Consider the following 19,088-nt stretch of genomic DNA (forward strand, 5'->3'; position numbering starts at 1 on the left):
CGAGCCGATTATAAATGATTGCTGATCCGCGTGTCAAGTAGAAGTAGGCGTCAACGTGGAACAGCTGCGTTTTGCGATAATGATGCTGCGTCACGTACGTGACGTATGTAAGTGATACTAATGAGCGCATTTTACTATGTCGCGCCAGTGGTCGTCATGGTGTAAAAATTATTTAATTACACATACGTAGCCACCGCGTTGACAAGCTGTTACCAAGAACGCGGTGAAAATGATTATGTCGGTTAGTTCGCGAACGCGCGTTTTCATTATCGAGATAGACATCAATGAAAATGATATAATTACACGGATGTATACACGAAGTGTAAAATCTGTTTTAATCCGAAATCGTTACGGTATGCTCCAGCGGTTGTCAGGTATCGTTATTTAACACTTCAATCGTGTGTACGCGACATGCACGTGCGATACGTTGTGTACGTATTAATATCAACGTATATTTTTTCAAATCCTAAAATAATTGAAAGCGCATGAATTTCCTACGCTACGAAAAGCGGGACTTGATGTAATCGCGAGAGAACGGAAATGTTGACTCGCTAATTTAATTTCCTGCATATCGGTACGTTTTCTCGGAAACGGTAAAACATCATCGAAGGACACAATCGCGAGACGAGAGTTTTTCGCATCGGGATGTTAATTCGTAAGAATATTAATTCAGCAGGTGTCACGCTGTATTATTTAAGACAAGATTAATTCTTTACGTCACACACGGTGCGCTGTATTCATATTGATGCGGATTCTTCCGCGATGGAGTCGTTAATGCGGAATTTTATCGAACGCGACCGCCTTGACAAATCCGCGGACTCGTTTTCCAAACCATATGGTGGGGTATGAATAATGGTCACCGTACGCACGTGCCACGTGTATGAATTTGCATAGCACTGCAGTTATACGTATGTGACGTATATAACATGCATATAAAAAATATCCTCATTTACATAGATGGAAGGATACACATTTTATGAAAACGCGCGAGACGCGGGAAAAATAACGGACATTTTTGTTGTCTGCTCGGAGATCCGTTTGTCGGTGATAAGAAGCACGTTCGATCAAACGTGCGCGATAAGCGTGAGCAGTTTAGATAATGATTTATACGTTTCATCGCTTGTATTTATGCTTATTATATTTAAATATCATAAGTTTATACAGTTTTTATTGCAGTCGATTCATGACTGGAATCAGTATAAGAATTTTTTTTTTCATAGATGCGCTATTTTATAATTAATATAATATATTGAAATTTCTTTGTTTTAATGCTGGAGAAGTATTACCAGAAAGACGTGCAAACATGAAAAACGTGTAACGGTCGCTTTTTCTGATCGTGCATACGCGATCGGACATCTTATGCGACCGGAATTAATTAAAGCCACTCTGACATTATCTCGCATGCTTGCGGTACTTAATTGTAAGCAATTATAATCTTCGTTCATTATGCAATTGCTTCCTGTCGCGGCAGTTTGCTCCGCCCGTTGTTGAACGATTCATTGATAATTTTAGTTCGCGGGCGTAACCGTGCTGTTTTACTTATATCATCGGCGGAATTTCCCCTTGTTGCGACGGAAGCACCGTGTAATTTCGTGATTGAAAGCAAGAACGATAGACTAAGGAATATGCGCATCGCGAAAAATTGTCGTCAAACAAGTTGGCGCTTATGCAATTTCCATCAACGCTTTCATCAACGTTTTGTATATTAATTGAAAGATGTCATAATAGTATTGAGAGTTATGACTATAAATACGTGGAAGTAACGTAGAAATCGCGTCTTGCAGCGCAGAAAAATCGCTCGTCTTATTTCGCAGGAGCTCGTAATGTTTTTAATTAACGAGCTACCGTACGACATGCCCGATCGGGAAAAGGAGCTATTCGCACGCGCCTACGGCCAAGGCTGTTTCTGCCGTTAACGTGGAGCTCTTTAAAGACGATTCGTTTGCGCCACGTGCAGCGATATATACGGTGTGCACGACAAGGGAGCCCGAAACGGGTGTCCATTAACGACCGGTGACGTTTAACGAACGCGCCTTTTTTCGGCGATTAACGTCGCTGTAACCCCCGCTAATTGCATTTACGAGAATTGCGCACTCGTTGCGGAACAATTTGTGAAATCGCATAGGATAGCTCCGAAATAAAACGCTGCCTGATGCAGTCGGTCGCGCTCTTTATCGCCGGTTAAATCAACTGGTCAGATAATATTATAAATTGTACGCTGCACCGAATTGCCGACTGCACACCGCTATATTGGACGCGATTCACGGTAGGATTATGTGGGACATAACTTTGTGGAATTACAGCTTTTACCGCGCGTTTTATCTAGAAAAGTAAAAAATTCTGTACGAGGCATGCAAGACTTCAAAGCGGTAATGCACAGTTTTGAAGATTCACTAACATGAATTGATATTAAAATTTATTTATCAGCAAGATCGTTTTTCATATTTTGAATATGAAAAGGTCCAAATAGAATATTTAATTTTTAACAATAAAAATCTCAGAGCAGAGCATTATTCTCGTTTAACCTTTGTTTCAATTATTCCGTTTGCATTTTTGATTATTTCTCTTCTGCTAGCTGCTTACAATTACTTTGCGTGCGTACGTGTTGATATCAGGAGAGCTCTCTTCAGAATCTCTTGAGGAAAATCTCGTGATAAAAATGCACTTGGGAGTTAAATGTCAAGTGGCGAGAGCGTTTGTGCGTGCGTCATCTTGGTGCTCGTATTGCAGAGGCGATTCACACTTTGATCGCGTATCGTATACATTATATTCCCTTCACGCCTCCCTTTCGACGCGCATCGGTTTCATTGACCACAGCGGCGACAATGTTGCCTCTGTCATCCACCTAGCAGCCTCTCCTCTTCTTCACGCTCGTAACATTTATCCTCGTCTCGTCATGTCGAGATTGCTTCCTTCTCGGTGTACGAATTCCTTACACCTACACGGTGTCTCGTTATCATTATCGTTATCATTAACGATATATTATAGAAGCAGCAACGTTCTTGAAATACTCGAATATACGACTTGAAATATCCTCTTGCTTTCCTCGCGACATTTTAATTTCGTGATATTGCATATATCAATGCTTCGATTATGCAAGTGTCAAATAAAAATGTTATCGATTAAACACTCGCTCGATACCAGCAGGAGCAACTTTAATTCTTAATTGTTTTCAATTTAATGCATCGACATGCGGTAATCATCTTGCTTTGAATCTTATGTATGTCGCGAAAGATGCGCGACTTTCAAGGATACTCTCTGTACAGTCGCCCTGTACATCCGAGCCATTATACAATTATCGTGTTTCTCGCTCGCGGCCATGGCGCATAGCTTTTGTCGGGTTCGCTCGCGTCAAAGCGTGCCCGCCGGACCGAGAGAGGTAACTCGATTCATCTCCCGTTGGCGGCAACAGTCAGCGTCGAAACGTTGTTCCGCGGGTCGACACAGAACTCGCTTATTATTGTTTACGTAATGTTTACGTAACGCCGCACATGTACGTATGTATGCATGCTGCAGAAGCAGGAGCAGCGGCAATCGCGATGCACTTGCATCGATGCGCATCGACGACGCGTACGTTTGAGGGACTATAGTACCTTGCAGAACCGTAACAGCGCGCGATAATCGTGGCCCTTTAACCATTTCACGATCCCTACGAACGGCAGGAAGGGTCTTCAGTTTTGCTTTTAATTCTATTTTATTAATTTTGTTTTAATTCCAAGTAAGATGATAATGTTTTATAGTGCATTTAAATATTTTCTTTACCTTTTTTAGAGATTAAATTGAAGAATAAGTGAAAGACGCAGAACAAGGAAATTGATTATTTATATTTTGTTTGGCTATCTTTTGCATAAAAAGGGAATCACGTTGTTTCCCTGAATTGATCAGGATTTATCGCTTTGAATCACAAGTCATGTCTCGCTTTACCGACCGACCGAACAATATTTGACACTTAAATCCGTATCACGTTTCGCGATGAACGATCACTTATCGGCGTTTCTCAGCGAAGCAGAATATTACCGTGCATGGAATGGAACAGACGTGGAGAGAAGAAGAGGTGAATAAATGTCCGGCAAATAGTATGAGAAAGAGAGAATAAGAGAAAGCGCGATTTTGTGGCGGCCACGTTGACGCGTGAATCATTTTATCGAGAAACTAGTGAATAACATTATGGGGGATCGTCGATATATCGCGTGAAGAGCTTTGCGCGCCGAAGACAACGAGTCTTTAAGACTTGAAAGGGTGATTTAGCGAGCGGCGTCGATGACGCTCCCAGGAATTATTAACGACGCGTGCACCTCTCGTTCCGGGTGCCCTCGCAGCATCCCTTTGAATTCCTTTCTCCTCCGCCGTCTCTTCTCCTTTTTTCCGCCCTTCGATGAATGATCATTTGCGTCGATCGCAAGATTCCCGTCTCGAGAAAGAATTGCATTAACCGCCGAGCGAGTCCTGGTAATGTTGTCGCACGAGGGTGACGACGAGTCCGCTTTATCATCGAGTGCTAAAGGCGTGCACCGTTCTCCACGTAATGTACTTCTCTCTACTTATACAATAGTCGTCGAGATCCATACGGTATGGAATGATAAATCATACGGTTTTCCTCACGATCACTCTATCATACCACATGGTATTGATAATAGTGAATTCAGTTTTTTTCCGAATTTTGATGTGTGTGTTCCGTATCGATTTCCTGTACTATGCAGCGATTTATGACGTGACAGCCACGTTACGAATTTACATGAAGAAACTCGTCATATATTTCTTTCAAGCCATTAAAGAGTTATAAAGCGCGATGTGCTCGTTTATAGCGTCGTTCGCGCAAGTTAATATCACCTAAATGACGATATGGATTTTCTTGTGATTTTAGGCTGAGGACCTCCTGGACGACATCTTGTCGTTCGAGGCTGGTTCCTTGGGTGACGGACTGAAGGACGGTCAAGCCGGAAGTCTCACGAATATACCGGAGCTTCAAATCAAGCCAGAACCTCTTTTGCTCACAGAAGCAGAGATCCACGCCCTCGCCAAGGATCGACAAAAGAAGGATAATCACAATATGAGTAAGTCGATGATCTCATTAAACTATTTTTAAAACGTCAAAATTTTTCAATTATTTAAACTGCTTCGATAATTTGAACGGCAATTCCTTATCGCGTATTTATTCAAATAATATGTACGAATTTTTAACTTAATTGTTTAAGTAATTGCGATAAAATTATGTTATTTGGAATATGTAGAACATGTTCTGTTTCGTGTCTTCGGCACGTGGCTTCCGTAATTATATTGACGTTTTAATCTCTCTCTTTGTACAGCCGCTTAGAATGCCGTTCAATTGGTAGGCAAACGTTCTCGTTTATTCGTGTAGAAATATAATTGATAAGCGGCCGCCGGTGTAATTTACACCTCAGTGGTAGCAATCGGCGCTACCATGTATCGTCATTGTCGCTGGCATTTACCGTGTTACACTTATGCCAACACGGAGGCTGGCGAGACGTAAGTGGATTATTTAAATGACAATGGAAAAGTGTCGCCTGGTCGTGCGTTGTCACATCGGCTGTCTATTATTATCACAAATGCAGTCAATTAAACTGGTGTCGGTCTGTTATCTGTTAACGTAAACAGCGACGGCGGGCGAAATATAACTTCGCGTCCACGGTACCGGCGTGAATTGTGACTTTAATGAGAATTCATTCCCTCGCTGCTCTTGCATTATTACACCAATGCCATTTTTCTAAATTTAATGCTTCCACGCGGGCAGGCAATTTAATATCTCCCAATGATTTTTGATAACAAACAAAATAGTATTTCGAGTGCAACGTTTTGTGTCCAGCCATTTCCACGTCAAGCTCTTTTTGTTCGTGCAACATGTAAAAAATTTTATTTTTTTTCATTTAATAGATAAAATAAAAAATTATTTAACAGATATATTTATATGTATACACATGTTAACAATTTACGCTCTTTTCAAGAGACTGCGTTGCATGCGAATGTAACATGAACATGTATAAAAATGCACGTAGCTACATATTTTTTAAGTTAACAAAATGTACAAAATATTCCGAACAATTCAAATGTATAATACATAACTTTCGTATAATTGGTTCACCTGCAGATATTGGACGATGGATTTTGGTTGTGGAAAGGCGTTAAACGTTGAAAATCGATAGGAACTCTGTGTTGTGTGCGAGGGATTCTCATTAAGGTGACGAAATGGATTAGCCTGCACGCGTGGCGCGCGTAACAAGCGAATAAACAATTTTCGAGCGGCGATACCGGAACAGTGCCGCGCTTTTATCAGGCGCTGGCCCCCTGGTTTACGATGCGATACACGTTACGAGCCGAATCGCGCGATTGTGTCCGCGCGAGTCACCGCGATCCCGTGTATTTGGCCGAGTAATCAGCGGGCTTCAATTATCTCGCCTCGTTTTCCAGCCGCGGTGCAATAAAACTTGCACTGGCGTGCTCGTGAATTTTTTCGCAACCATGCACGGAAACGCACACGCATTTCTCACCCCGCGCTTTGCCCCGTCCTAATTTGCGACCCCCCCAGTAATCCGCATTTGTTCCGATTTGCGAGAACGTAATTTCGAAAATTAGGAATGTCAAGCTCGACACAAATTTGCGATTCGTTTAGCAAGAAAACGGCATTGTTCCATGGCGGTACTTTTTAACCGGTTATTCATCGTCACGTTTGCTCTGCACGACTTCCTCGGGGTTGCAATTTATTTTTTCGTTTTTTTTTTCAATTCATCTTTCTGTGTTCCTTCACGACCACGCCATTGTCTGTCTGTCTGTATTATCATATATCAATGCGATTAAGGTGTCGTTAAGATTGCAAAGAATGGCATTTGCGACGTTCGCGAACGAAGCAGACGGAAATCGAGGGCGCGGCATTGAGAGGAACTGGAGCATCCAGTTTTCCGGAAACAATCGCAAGCGTAATGAAAGGCACCGGCTGGTCGGACGAAGGAAGCACGATCGAATTTGCGTGAAAAGAGAATGGTGAAATAACGGCCGCGGAGTACACGGCAAACATAGAAGATAAAATAGGTATTCCGTAAAAATAGCAGCGTCGCTAATTCGCCATCCCCCTCATTCTCTGGCGACTTATTGACTACCATTGTGCGTTCTCGCGCGATGTATTGTCGATTGCACGGTGTTGTGCGTGCACACGCAAGGGATAAAAGAGGTGCTTATCGACGCGACTTGTTTTTCTATGCATCGACGTGCACGGCAACGTGAGTAGATTTGCAATTGCATTGTCCTCTTTTTCTAATCCGTTTAATCGTGTTAATTACGTGTCTTTCTTCAATTTGTTTCCCAAACGTAATAACCTCGTTTCTCTTTTAAGCTTCACGTTTCAGAAAAGTACGAATTAAAATCAGCAGCTGCGGTACATTTATATTAGTTGCATACTTGCTAAGGAAAGGGGATTATTCGAAAGACCGTGATTCCCACAATCGCGGTACGGAGAGCAAGTCAGTCTCTCCAGCCTAGCGTTCGCTGGAAATCTAACGTTTAAAGGGCAATCTTACAACTCCTCTCGTAGGGAAAGTCTCGGGTGGGTCGAGGCCCGGCCGACGAGACGCTTTTCCCTAATCTTCGCCGGTATCTAGGATAATTTCTTCCTACCGGAAACTCGGGGCCTGATTGATGAGACTCGTCGTCGTCGATTAGGAAGGCATGCCTCTTGCTTCGGAGTGAAAAGCACAGGTTCGCGCACCCCCCCCGATGAAATCGGGCAGCTTCGATCTTCATCGTTTGTTCCCCCATCCCTTCTTACCCTCTTCTCATCTTCCTCGACTTCGCAGCCCACTTCTGAATTAACCATCGTAATCTAATCAGCAGGATCAGAGGAAGTTTCCCCTCGTTCTTCTCGTCGATGTCCATCCTTTCCCTCGTTTCTTCACTTCTGACATTCTCCACATTCCTAGCCATCTATCTCTCTTTCTCTCTCTCTCTCTCCGTCTTCCGAGGCAAACCGAGTTCGAGGGAAGAAGTTACGGCTTCCTTCAAGTTTTCAAGGCTGCTTCTGCACGTCTCCTAACGCGTACCGCGTCTCCTCGATCGTGTGTCATTCTTTCTTTATAGAATTCCACTCTATGACGCTGTTTATAAATATTTGTCTCTGCATGGAATCAGCAATTTGTAGAATTTGGCATGACGTAGATCTGCGATGCGCTTTGAAGTGCTCCAGCACTGACGTAGATTTTATTTGGAACTGACGTTTCCTCGACTACGCTTGATTTCTGCAAAGTCGGAATGTTTTCCATCTCTGAATTTCATTCTGGAGAAGAGACCTTTTAATTTAGCGTTTCCCGTGCTTCAAAAAGCAAAAGCATTCAGGTCCAAGTTGAAGTCTTAACCATAGTTTCTTACGCTCGAGTATTTATCTTGCTGTCGCCTCCAAGGAATTTTAGTCCGAGCTAAGAAACGAGGAACAGAGACTGATAATGTGACACATATATAATACAAAGGCTTCCTGCTTTTTAAGAATTAAATTTTTCAGTTTCAAGACAGACGCGCGTTCACGAATGAGGAATGGATTTATTTGTCAAGCTTGGAACGAGAAAACTTATCTCCGCCGTACGTTGTAGGAAACAAAATAATTTCCTTGTTTCCCGTTAACTTCCGTACCGAGGCTGCGATCCTTATCGCGCACGAAGTCGATTAATTTCGACGGCGATAAGGAGTTGACGTTATTTATCGACGTGCTTGACAAGAGAGAGAGAGAGAGAGAGCTCCAGGAAATTGATCGGCCGTCTCGCATCTCTCATTCTCGTCGATTAATTTCGGCAATAACGCGCCGTTTCCGTTCACTCGCGTTTGGCGCAGCGTTGCTTTCATCGGACGCGCGCTTTGACAAATTTACCCTTCCGCCGGCGGAAACTCGCCCTCTCGCGATCGCGATATCGGAGCAGCGTACCCGATAGCGGCTTGACCTTTCGCACCTCCGTACGAGGGATGCCTGGTTGGAATAATCGATCGAGAACGGGGTCACGTGCCAACGATGGGGCGATCCGGTTCGCAGTCTTTTCCGCAGGGGAGATACGCTATATCCTGCGGAAAGCGATATGCTTTCCCGCCGAATAACTTCGACGACGATACCTCCGGCGTATCCGGGGAAGGCGACTCGATCCCCGATGATTCGTGCGCGCATCTGGGACGTCGATGGTATGGTTTATTAGGATCACACGATCGAACGACGTCGCGTGTTCGCTTCCAATCGCGACAAGTGGCTGTAAACTGGGAGAAAATAATAACTCGCGAGCACGGCTGGAAGTAGAAGCTTCGAAAGAAGTGTGGGTGGTACCTCTGCGACATGTTATCGTCATCTCTTCTTCCTTTGAGAAATGTAATCGGAAAAGGGAAATAATCGGTTTTAAAACAAGATTTTAGTTTCAAAAAGTGCGAATCTAGGTACGCCGATATTCATAGAAATCGCACGAGAAGGTTTGACATCAACGCTCGTTAAATACCAAGATGTTAGCTCTTTAATAACCGAGCGCGAGTAGTCCGTCAGTTAAGACCCAGGATCGCCTGAACATTCGAGGACTCGATTCGTTCAGGAGGACCCGTCATCGACGCGATGCGCGCCGATCCGGTCGCGCGATTAGTCGTCGAATTAACAGACGCGATCCATCCATCGCATCTGTCGCGAACGAGCCATGATTGATGCGTACAATTTCCGTTTTCAGTCGAGAGACGGCGGCGTTTCAACATCAACGACAGGATCAAGGAGCTCGGCACCCTCCTGCCCAAGACCAATGACCCGTGAGTACGAATTTCTTTTCTTCCGTTCCGCCGTCTTCTTCTTCTACTTCTGCTTCCCGCTTGTCCCGCGTCACACCCTCGCTCCTCTTCTCTCGCCCAGTGCTTCTCCATCTTATTCTTTGCGCATTCCCCACGGACCATTATTTCCTGTTCGTGACCCTTTACGACGAGTTAGTCCAGGTCAGGTGCTCGAGACGAGAGGCTTTCACCGGAAGTCCATTCTTCCTCCCTTCTCTCCTCCGTTTCCTCCTTGCTTGCTGCGCGCGCGTGTCTCGCTCTCCTTGCCTCCGCTTTCCTTCCTCTCCTGCCGGGTTTCCACGGCTGCTCGCTCTTCCTTTTTCCGCCCCGGCTTTGTTTCCCGTACATTCCTGCCGCCAAAGCGGAACATTTTCTTGCCTGCGATGCGCTTCAAATTCGGGTGAATGAAGGCAAATGTGAGGGAAAAAATGACTCCGCAACGAACCACAAATACCCCTTGCATTTTGTGTTCTTGCCAGTTGTGTCCCGAGGCTTATATCGTGTGTTCTCGTGTTTTAGATAAGATAATTTACAGAATCAATTCTTCGGCAGACGTTCTGTTCTTTTACATAGATGTAAAAAATTTCTTTTCTTCGTATGCATGTTATTTCTTGAATTTGGAGAATTAAAACGTTTCTCTCGAATCTGCCTTAAAAATTAATCCAATTATGGCAACATTTCGGAAACATCTTTATCTAAATTACGAATATTAATTAATGCCGAACGAAATAAATCACAAACATAATTTATGTACAGTATTTTAACGTTTAATGATGCGTTATGCAATTGTCAGGTCTTTCACGTTAAGATATCGGTTACGTGACAGCAACAGATAGGTCTTAACACATGCTTATTCAATCCGTTTAATTATTCGCCATTATACCCGGCTAACATCATAAAAAACCTTATCTATACTGTTCGACGTTTACGTTTATGGCCATTTATACAGCTGCGAGAATCTTAGCAAACTTTGATTAGCGACTTTGATTATCTCCTTGTCTCCTTTCAAACTGATGCCATATACAGGGTGAGGCACCTAAAACAGGTCACTTAAATATCTCGGCTGTTATTGGTGATAGAAAAAAATGTGTCAGACCAAACTTGCATAGTTTCGAGGGACACATAATTTGGTCTAAATAGTTTTTTATTAGGTGGACGCGTAGAGGTCATATGGAGGTCAACTTCGTTTTTTTAAATGGTATGATATGTTTTTTTACGTACCATCTAGTAGAGCGTTTGAAGATGCGCACATTGATCTACGGGTCAAAATCATTCAAGATCACTGAAGGCCAACTGCAAGGGAAAATAATTTACTTTATATTGCCTAGAGTTCTCTGCTATTAAAAATACTGTAAACTCAGAAATGAAAAAGTTCTAGCCCTTAGAAATTTTTTCTTGTCCGAGAAGTTCTGAGTTGTTGATATCTATATTTTTTATATTGCCTAGAGTTCCCTGCTATTGAAAATACCGTAAACTCAGAAATGAAAAAGTTCTAGCACTTAGAAATTTTAGCCTTCAGTGACCTTGAACGATTTTGACCCGTAGATCAATATGCGCATCTTCAAACGCTCTACTAGATGGTACGTTAAAAAACATATCATACCATTTAAAAAAACGAAGTTGACCTTCATATGACTTTTACGCGTCCACCTAATAAAAAACTATTTAGAACAAATTATGTGTCCCTCGAAACCATGCAAGTTTGGTCTGACACATTTTTTTCTATCACCAATAACAGCCGAGATATTCAGGTGGCCTGTTTTAGGTGCCTCACTCTGTATATATTAAACTAGCTGGCGCTTGTTCCTCGCGCGCTCTGCGCGCTCGGTATATTTGGAAAATATAAAGCATAAAGAACGTATTTTTTTGCGACGCGCACATTTTTAGAAGTTGCAAGACGATTGCACATAGTCTATGTTACTCAGGAAGATCTAAGCTATCCACTAGTGAAAGAATTTTTCAAATCGGTTTAGTAGTTTCTGAGATTACCCCGAACAATGGAACAAACTTTACCTCTTTATTATATTAGTATGATAACAAAATGTATCGCGATATACACAATTTCGGGTGTTTTTTTTCCAATTACGTCGATCATGAGCGGAATGTCGATTTGTCCAATCTCGCTGCTTTTCTTGAACGGTATCCCGCGTCGCGCGCGCGTTGGATTCTCGCATCATGTCCGACCTGTTTCGGACGTAATCCCTGACACGAATCCTCTCGGCCGGGACTTCTTCGGCACGCGATTGACGTACTAACGAGCGAGCCTTTTGCATAGAATAGCCGATCGAGTTCGTCGTTCATTTATCAATCCGCCGATCGACCCATTTGTCTGTGCCAACGAACTTAAAAAACTACCTCTTTCTGGTTCGGTGTTCCCTCCTCTCACGTGAGCTTCTTTGAATATTGATCTCTGGAAAACCACGGAAAAATTGGCACGAATTAAGGTCGGTTAGCGTTAACTGTGAGTAACGTCTCGTTAGATGATGAAAAATGTTTTGCGACGAACGAACGTGTGCACCGTAATTTCTTGTTTAACAACGTCAAGCGAAAGAACTCGTACGATTGCTTTTCAATCAGTCTGCATTTAATTACAGTCGCATTAGAGGTACATTATCGTTCGTGACTTTAGCTGCTGCTAATGTTTGCGAGGAAATCTGAAAAATATAAAATCAGGTTGTCGGGTTATCGAGTTATCGAGAGAAAATTACTTAGTTTGAAGTAATTCGCAATGCATTTGCGTCACTGGCAATTTTCAACATCGCTCAAACAATCGTCGATGGAGAAGCGCATCGCGCGTACAGCGAACACGAATTCTGTCGTTTATAATTATTGATTTACGGCACCGTAATTCACGTTATCTGCGCCCGATGAAGGAGAAACGTACAGCTCGGCGTATGTTTCGTTCTTTATCTGCCGTCACAAGCCATATTTTTCGACACGTCACTGATGAACGTGATAACGATTAACGCTCGGGATTAATGCGTGCCTCGGAATTCCTCTCTCCTTCTCGTTATTTCGTAGCTGACGAGATGAAAGTCGAATTGATGCGGCTTTACCTCGATCGTGTCTGTCAGCGGTAATTTATGCCTGTTTCCGTAATTTGTGCCCGTCTTCCTCTGGACTTACCTTCTATGTGCAAATTTCATATTTCTCGATTAGCGTTTCGGCGCGTACAGTCGCGTCTGCAATACGCGTAACATTAGCGCATATGTTCGCAGCTTCTCTTATCTAATGACGCACGTTTCATCGATAAGACGGCGGCGCGTGTAGCCGCGCTGTGAACGCGCGACAGTGCAACGCCTGCGTTCCCGGCGTATCGCGCGAGTGATAAAAGAATAGAATTGTCAGCCGTTGCACGTTACACAACTTTCTTTACGGAGGCGCATCTGGCTCACTCTCTTCAAGGAAAGGAGATATGAAACGGGCACAGTCCAGGACAAATATGTTTAAGGGAAGATAACTTGAATCAATGTTTTAAGATCTGTAAGAATGTAACGATCGATCGCAAACGATCCATTGCCTGGAAATCTATATATTTTTCATTAATATAAACATCTTTATTTATAAAATATAAAATACAAATTGGTCAGAAATTAATCTGATTCATTAGAATATTAATTTTCTCATAATATTTGCACAAGGAAAAAAAAATATAATTCCGCCAGAAAATTGTTGACAAAAATTGCTCCCGTCGATCGCGATAATAAATATGAAAATCAAAGAGAGTAAAAGAGATCGAGAGCACGAACAAGCGTACATTAGAAGCTTCTTGTGGGCGTGCTCTCTGGAACGTGATTCTTCTCTGGTGTTTCAGTTTCGGCTTTGGCCAGGCATGATATCAAGGCGGAACGCGAGCAAACTTGGCGCGATAGCGCGCTAGTGATAACGAAGTACAATCTCAGTTCTAAAGACACGAGCAAACACGACACAGATTTCTCCTTTCCTTCGTTCCGAGCGTCTCCGTTCATCTCGCTCGAGTTTCGGAATCAGTTTCGTTCTCTTCTCTCTCTCTCTTTCTCTTCATTTGCGTTCTCCTTATGTCGTTGCTCATTAACGCAAGCGAAGGAGAAACTCGTCGATGCCGTGTGCATGACTGTTTATCGTTCGTCGTGCAAACTCGTTGGCGCATAGGAAAACAAGTACGAAAACACCTCCGAAACGCGGCCGCGATCTTGCTCTATCCTCGCGAAATATACTTAACAAATCGGGCGCGTGCTCGTGTTAATCATAATAAAACGGTAATTGGATTCGTGAGCCTGCATCATGCGGCGTCGACGGCGATCCCTTACTTATTTTAGATAATGACACGCGGTATTTTCGTCGAGCGCAGAATATCTATCTCACACGAAGATTGCATTCGATGCAATGAGGATCGAATAAAAATTGAACAATGTATGACGTTCTGCGTTCAAACAATTTCTCAATTAAGAAATAATCATAGTCATACGGACGGATCTCATCTCATCTCGACATTAAAAATTGCCGCAGTACCAATTGCCGCTGATCTGAAAGATACAGCGAATCGAAATATTAATTCTCCGGAGCTAACTTTGAAGTGCAGAAGTTTTGTTAGAAATTCTCAAACCTGCACATCATGAATAATTCAGCAACTCTGAAAAACGCCCGCGCGCATTCTCTCTCTCTTTCTCTCTCTATCTCTTGAATGGAATATTAATAAATTCGGAATTTAGTATAGGCACGTGCATTTGCGGAAGCGCTGTTTGCAAACTCGGGTTAAAGTGCGCAGATTCCTGTGTAGTCACAGTTGTTGTTGCAGGACGATGTCGACACCGATGCGGAAAGGTGATGTTTTACGCGAATCGTTTCCGTTCGGTTTCCGAGTTTACCGCGAGTGCAAAATCTCACGAGTCATGCGGCAACGCGGCCATTTCGCGATCCACGATCGCGCGCATGCATTTAATTAGAGTTTCGCCGGGGCAACGTAAATTATTAGTCACGTCAAAGGGGCGTTCGCGCCCGTTACAAGAACACGCGCCGTTTTGCGGAACATAATACAATAAATAATTATCAATTATTCGCGATTATGTCGCTTCGTTATTATTTCTTATTACGCTGCGTACTCAGAAACTTCGCAAACAAATAATCCGCGCACGTTGAAAGGAGATTCGACTTTATGTCTCTTTTCATTTTTCCATTATCTCCATCTGTATTATTGATCAAGTTACATTGATGTTACTCAACACGTCAGTCTCGCAAAGGTGGACAGTCTTATCCGCGAATTAGCGAATTATGTCAAAATTATGTCCCTTATCTTTTTTTCTTCGCTCGCATGGTACGGTAAGATTATGGTAAGACGCCTCGATCACCGGTGATGGCAGGCGAATTTAAGGATGCGACAGCTGCATGATGCGCGTTCGATCCTCCTGGTATCCTTCCTGACGGGATAAGGCGGAGGATTATGTTTTCTCTGCGGGTATTCGTGACAGAGGAGTCCACGAGGGATGGATGTGTCGCCCGGACATGACGAATGCCACCTCATAATAGGCTTTCCATTCGCCGGCGCTCTTCTCGTGGACGGTGGCGGCAGCTCGCGATTTTTCGGGCGATAAATCGACGGAACGATTCCGCCGTAAATCAAGGGTTGTGCACGTACGAGAGAGAGAGAGAGAGAGAGAGAGAGAAAGGGGGGGGGGGAGAGCCGGAGAAAAAGCGTGAATAACGACGAAAATCCGTGAGTGTTGTTTGCAAGCTCTGCGTGGGAATATTTAAATCGTGAGAGTGAGCTTACGGCGTATCCTCGATATAGAGGATTTCCGAGTATCGGTTTTGCGTCGTATTAAAAGTTCTGCTAGACCCTTTCGATTAGAATACCTGTCACGAGGAAAAACTGATGAAGCAAGCGAGATATCGATATCAATATAAGGGAATGAGTGATTAACGACGTATCACAGTGGTATCTATGATAGATAGGGCAAACCTAATTTTCTACAAGTGTAATTTTTTCGAGGAGACTATTATATGTAATCGCAAAAAATGATTTAGATATTATCGCGCGAATTACAATAGTACAATATCTGTATCTTATCGTGGACCGCGCCTTATCGATTTTTATTATCGAACGAGTTTTTCATCTTTCATGAATGATACTGTTTTTGTTTTTGAGAAAGGTAGATTGCCGTTGCATTTACGTGCTTGAACGTACTTTATTCTCTCGACTTTAATGTTCTTAAACGCAATCTTTTCTCTGTGTGTCTTTCACTACGCACTTCATAACAATAAATTAAATTCTCGAGATTACTGCAAGATCAGATTGAGAGAACACGACGGAACGTTTCGCACTTATCCTGAACGCCGCCTAGTAAATCGCTAGTGTCTCTGCAAAAAAATTTGCACTTTCTCCGGCAATCTTGAACCGTTCTTACTCCTACATTTTCATTCGCGAGCCGCTTGGCAGGCATTCCTCACGCTGGCGTGGCGAGATTGTCCGTGCTGGATCATCGCAGATAGCAGACGCTCCCGCGTCCAGAATACCGTCTCACACTTCTCATTTCTGTGTACGCGTACTCATGAATTTTTCGCGAGCGTCGCCATGGAGGGATTCTCTGGTTCAACGACAAATCGCCGTGTCTGCGAAGGCACGTGGATGCGAGAAGCAACTGGAAAAAGGAGTGGAGAAAACTGCACGGGCGCAGCGTTATGTTACGGAAATTCTCGTGGATTTCGCTGCGTGCGTCTCGTCGAATTATCTGCCCCGCTCGTCTGATATTCCGCGCGGAATTCCATCTCAACACGACCCTCAAAACGTCGGCGGTGACGATGGCGATGCGAGGCGTGACTCGGGAAACGGTAATATCGGTCGTATTACGGTCGGGCGAGGAACTTTGGGAATCTCCAGTGAAATACCCTGTCTTGAACACGTTTTCAACGAAATAATCTACGGGCGTCTAGGGTTTCAAAGAGATGCTGCCTGGTGGCCCTTTCCATGCGCGCGCTCTCTTTTTCCTTACAATCGTCATGGTACTTTTATTGAAAACGTGAGCGCGAATCTCTTCCATGGTTGGTTTTCTCTAAATTATAATTATCCCAAGAAATTATAATTATATTGTTAACGATTTGACATTGTCGATGGACGATAGACGAATATTCACATATTTATTTAGCATATTAAAATAGTTAAGTACGAAGCAGGTTTAATTTTGCTATTGGTGTTATGTGATCATTTTACAGATATTACGAGATTGTCAGGGACGTCAGGCCGAACAAGGGCACGATCCTCAAGTCTTCGGTCGAGTACATAAAATTGCTGAAGAACGAGCTCACGAGGATGAAGCAGAACGAACTCAGGCATAAGCAACTGGAACACCAGAATCGACGGTTGCTCCTGCGCGTGCAGGAACTCGAGCTGCAGGCAAAGGCACACGGGCTTCCGCTCTCCGACTTCAACTGGGCGTCCACTTCCGCCGCTATGCTCAACACCTTCCCAAGGAGTAAACTCGAACAACGAAAGGTAAGTAGAGAATTTTCAATCTTCCAATCTCTTTTCTTTCTTATTCATTTCATTTCCTCAATTCTACGTATGTGTATATGTACCATGCTTCATTCTATGCATCATTCCATCCGACTTCGATCCGCTCTTATGGTCCTTACTCATTTCCGGTCCTTCAGTTCGCGTTTTCCTATTTGAGACGATTTATATTTTACGAATGTCACATTACGCTGTATGCATATTTCATTATCTTGATAAGCGTTAATGTTCTCTCACTTACGTGTGTTTCACAATACTCGCTAATTAATCACGCCGCGTTGACGAGTAAATTATTATTCTTAATGTGCGACGATGTACAAACGATATCGTTAATTTCAATCGGTAGTATTACGATCGGCCGAGACGACGTGTCGTAACGACGAGACACTTAATCTTAATGCGACAGCCGCCGTTGGTTTTCGAGGCTGTAGCGATCGCCGGCGACGATATAACGATCGATACGTGATCCTTGATCCGAATAAACCTTCTGCTCGCTCGCCGGACTAGTTTCATAATGCTGTGCATCTGTTTCGAGAGACGAACGGCTGTTCGCTCGGTTCGATCACGACGTTCTCCCTACATTCCCCATTTATACCGATACTCGCCTCGTAATACGAGAGCGGTAAAGCCGTCTTTTGACGTCGGCGCCGATGGTTTTATTATGTAACGGGGATTAATCCGCGGCCGCGCTTGCATAATGAAAAGCATTTTCTCATTTACGTACAATTAATATGGTCGGTCTTCGCTGCGCTCCGAGCGACATTCGAGATGACGACCTTTCCAACGCTCGTTCCCTGTGACGCGGAATAACGAAGCGATCGCGGGACCACGACAAGGGACCGGTCTCGCCTAGAGAGACGTCTTTCGAAATTCTTCTTCGACAACAATGCGGCGGCAAGTCGCACGTTCCCACGTGGAGTTATGCAAATTCTCAATTTCACCTGCCGCTCTGATCGTACTTTACGATCGACCTAATTATCGTAATCCACGAGAAGGTAGACGTTTATTTCATGATCATGACAGTTTGAATTATTGCGGTCACTTTTAATAATTATTGTGAATATTTCTTCTGCTCGGAAAGAGTCACGAAAATTGTGGCATCGTTTCTTCACTTCGTTATTATTCGAAAACGTTAATTTCGATATACAGGTTCAGTTGAAATCCCACCTGCCAATTTCCTCCGTCGACAGTGGATTATCCGCCCCGAATAATGAATTGCGGCTTATTGCCTTGGTCGTCATACAACCGTTCTCATTCGTTTTGCCTCTCATTACGATCTCGCTCCTCGATTCCGGTCGGAGGCGGATCTCCCGAAGATAGCCGTTGGTGCTGGTCTTCGTCGTCTTCGTCGTTGCTCTTTAAGGCGCCCGACGAAGGAGATATCTCTTCGAGATGCCGGCGAAAGTTACCGTTGAATTAGTGGTCCAGATAAGGTTCGCATGTATATACGTACATACATGCATAGGAGACCTGACGCGCGCGGTTTCGTGATGCGATTAAGAACTCTCAAAATTACCGATAACGACGATCGGCCTTACCTCTTCGATGACAGATTTAAGCCTCTAAAGAGGAGTCGCGTCAATGAGAGGAGATCGAAGTGCCGAAGAAGGAAACGTGGATTATTAATTTTATTGTCATAATATATCTCCATATCAACCTGTGTCATTACTGGCGTCCATAACATTTTTGAACAATTTAATCTTTATTTCGAATTTTGAAGCACTTTTATCGCATTTCTTTTGCGATATTAAAAATATTATTAACGAATATTTCGAGGCATATTAACAATAGGACTTCTCTCTTCCTTTGTCTAGTT

The 19,088-nt window shown here is 43.5% G+C and overlaps 1 protein-coding gene across 1 annotated transcript in view; it reads left to right on the forward strand.

Annotated features, from left to right (window-relative positions):
- The window catches only part of LOC105284230 (microphthalmia-associated transcription factor), a 57,690-nt gene that overhangs the window by 28,858 nt on the left and 9,744 nt on the right, over nucleotides 1-19,088 (forward strand). The window contains exons 4-6 of the mRNA XM_020033258.2: nucleotides 4,865-5,054; nucleotides 9,693-9,768; nucleotides 16,975-17,254. Coding sequence (XP_019888817.1) covers nucleotides 4,865-5,054; nucleotides 9,693-9,768; nucleotides 16,975-17,254 — 546 coding nt within the window. The remainder of the gene's footprint in view (nucleotides 1-4,864; nucleotides 5,055-9,692; nucleotides 9,769-16,974; nucleotides 17,255-19,088) is intronic.

The sequence above is a fragment of the Ooceraea biroi genome, chromosome 12 (genome assembly GCF_003672135.1).
Source record: "Ooceraea biroi isolate clonal line C1 chromosome 12, Obir_v5.4, whole genome shotgun sequence".
Lineage (NCBI taxonomy): Eukaryota > Metazoa > Arthropoda > Insecta > Hymenoptera > Formicidae > Ooceraea > Ooceraea biroi.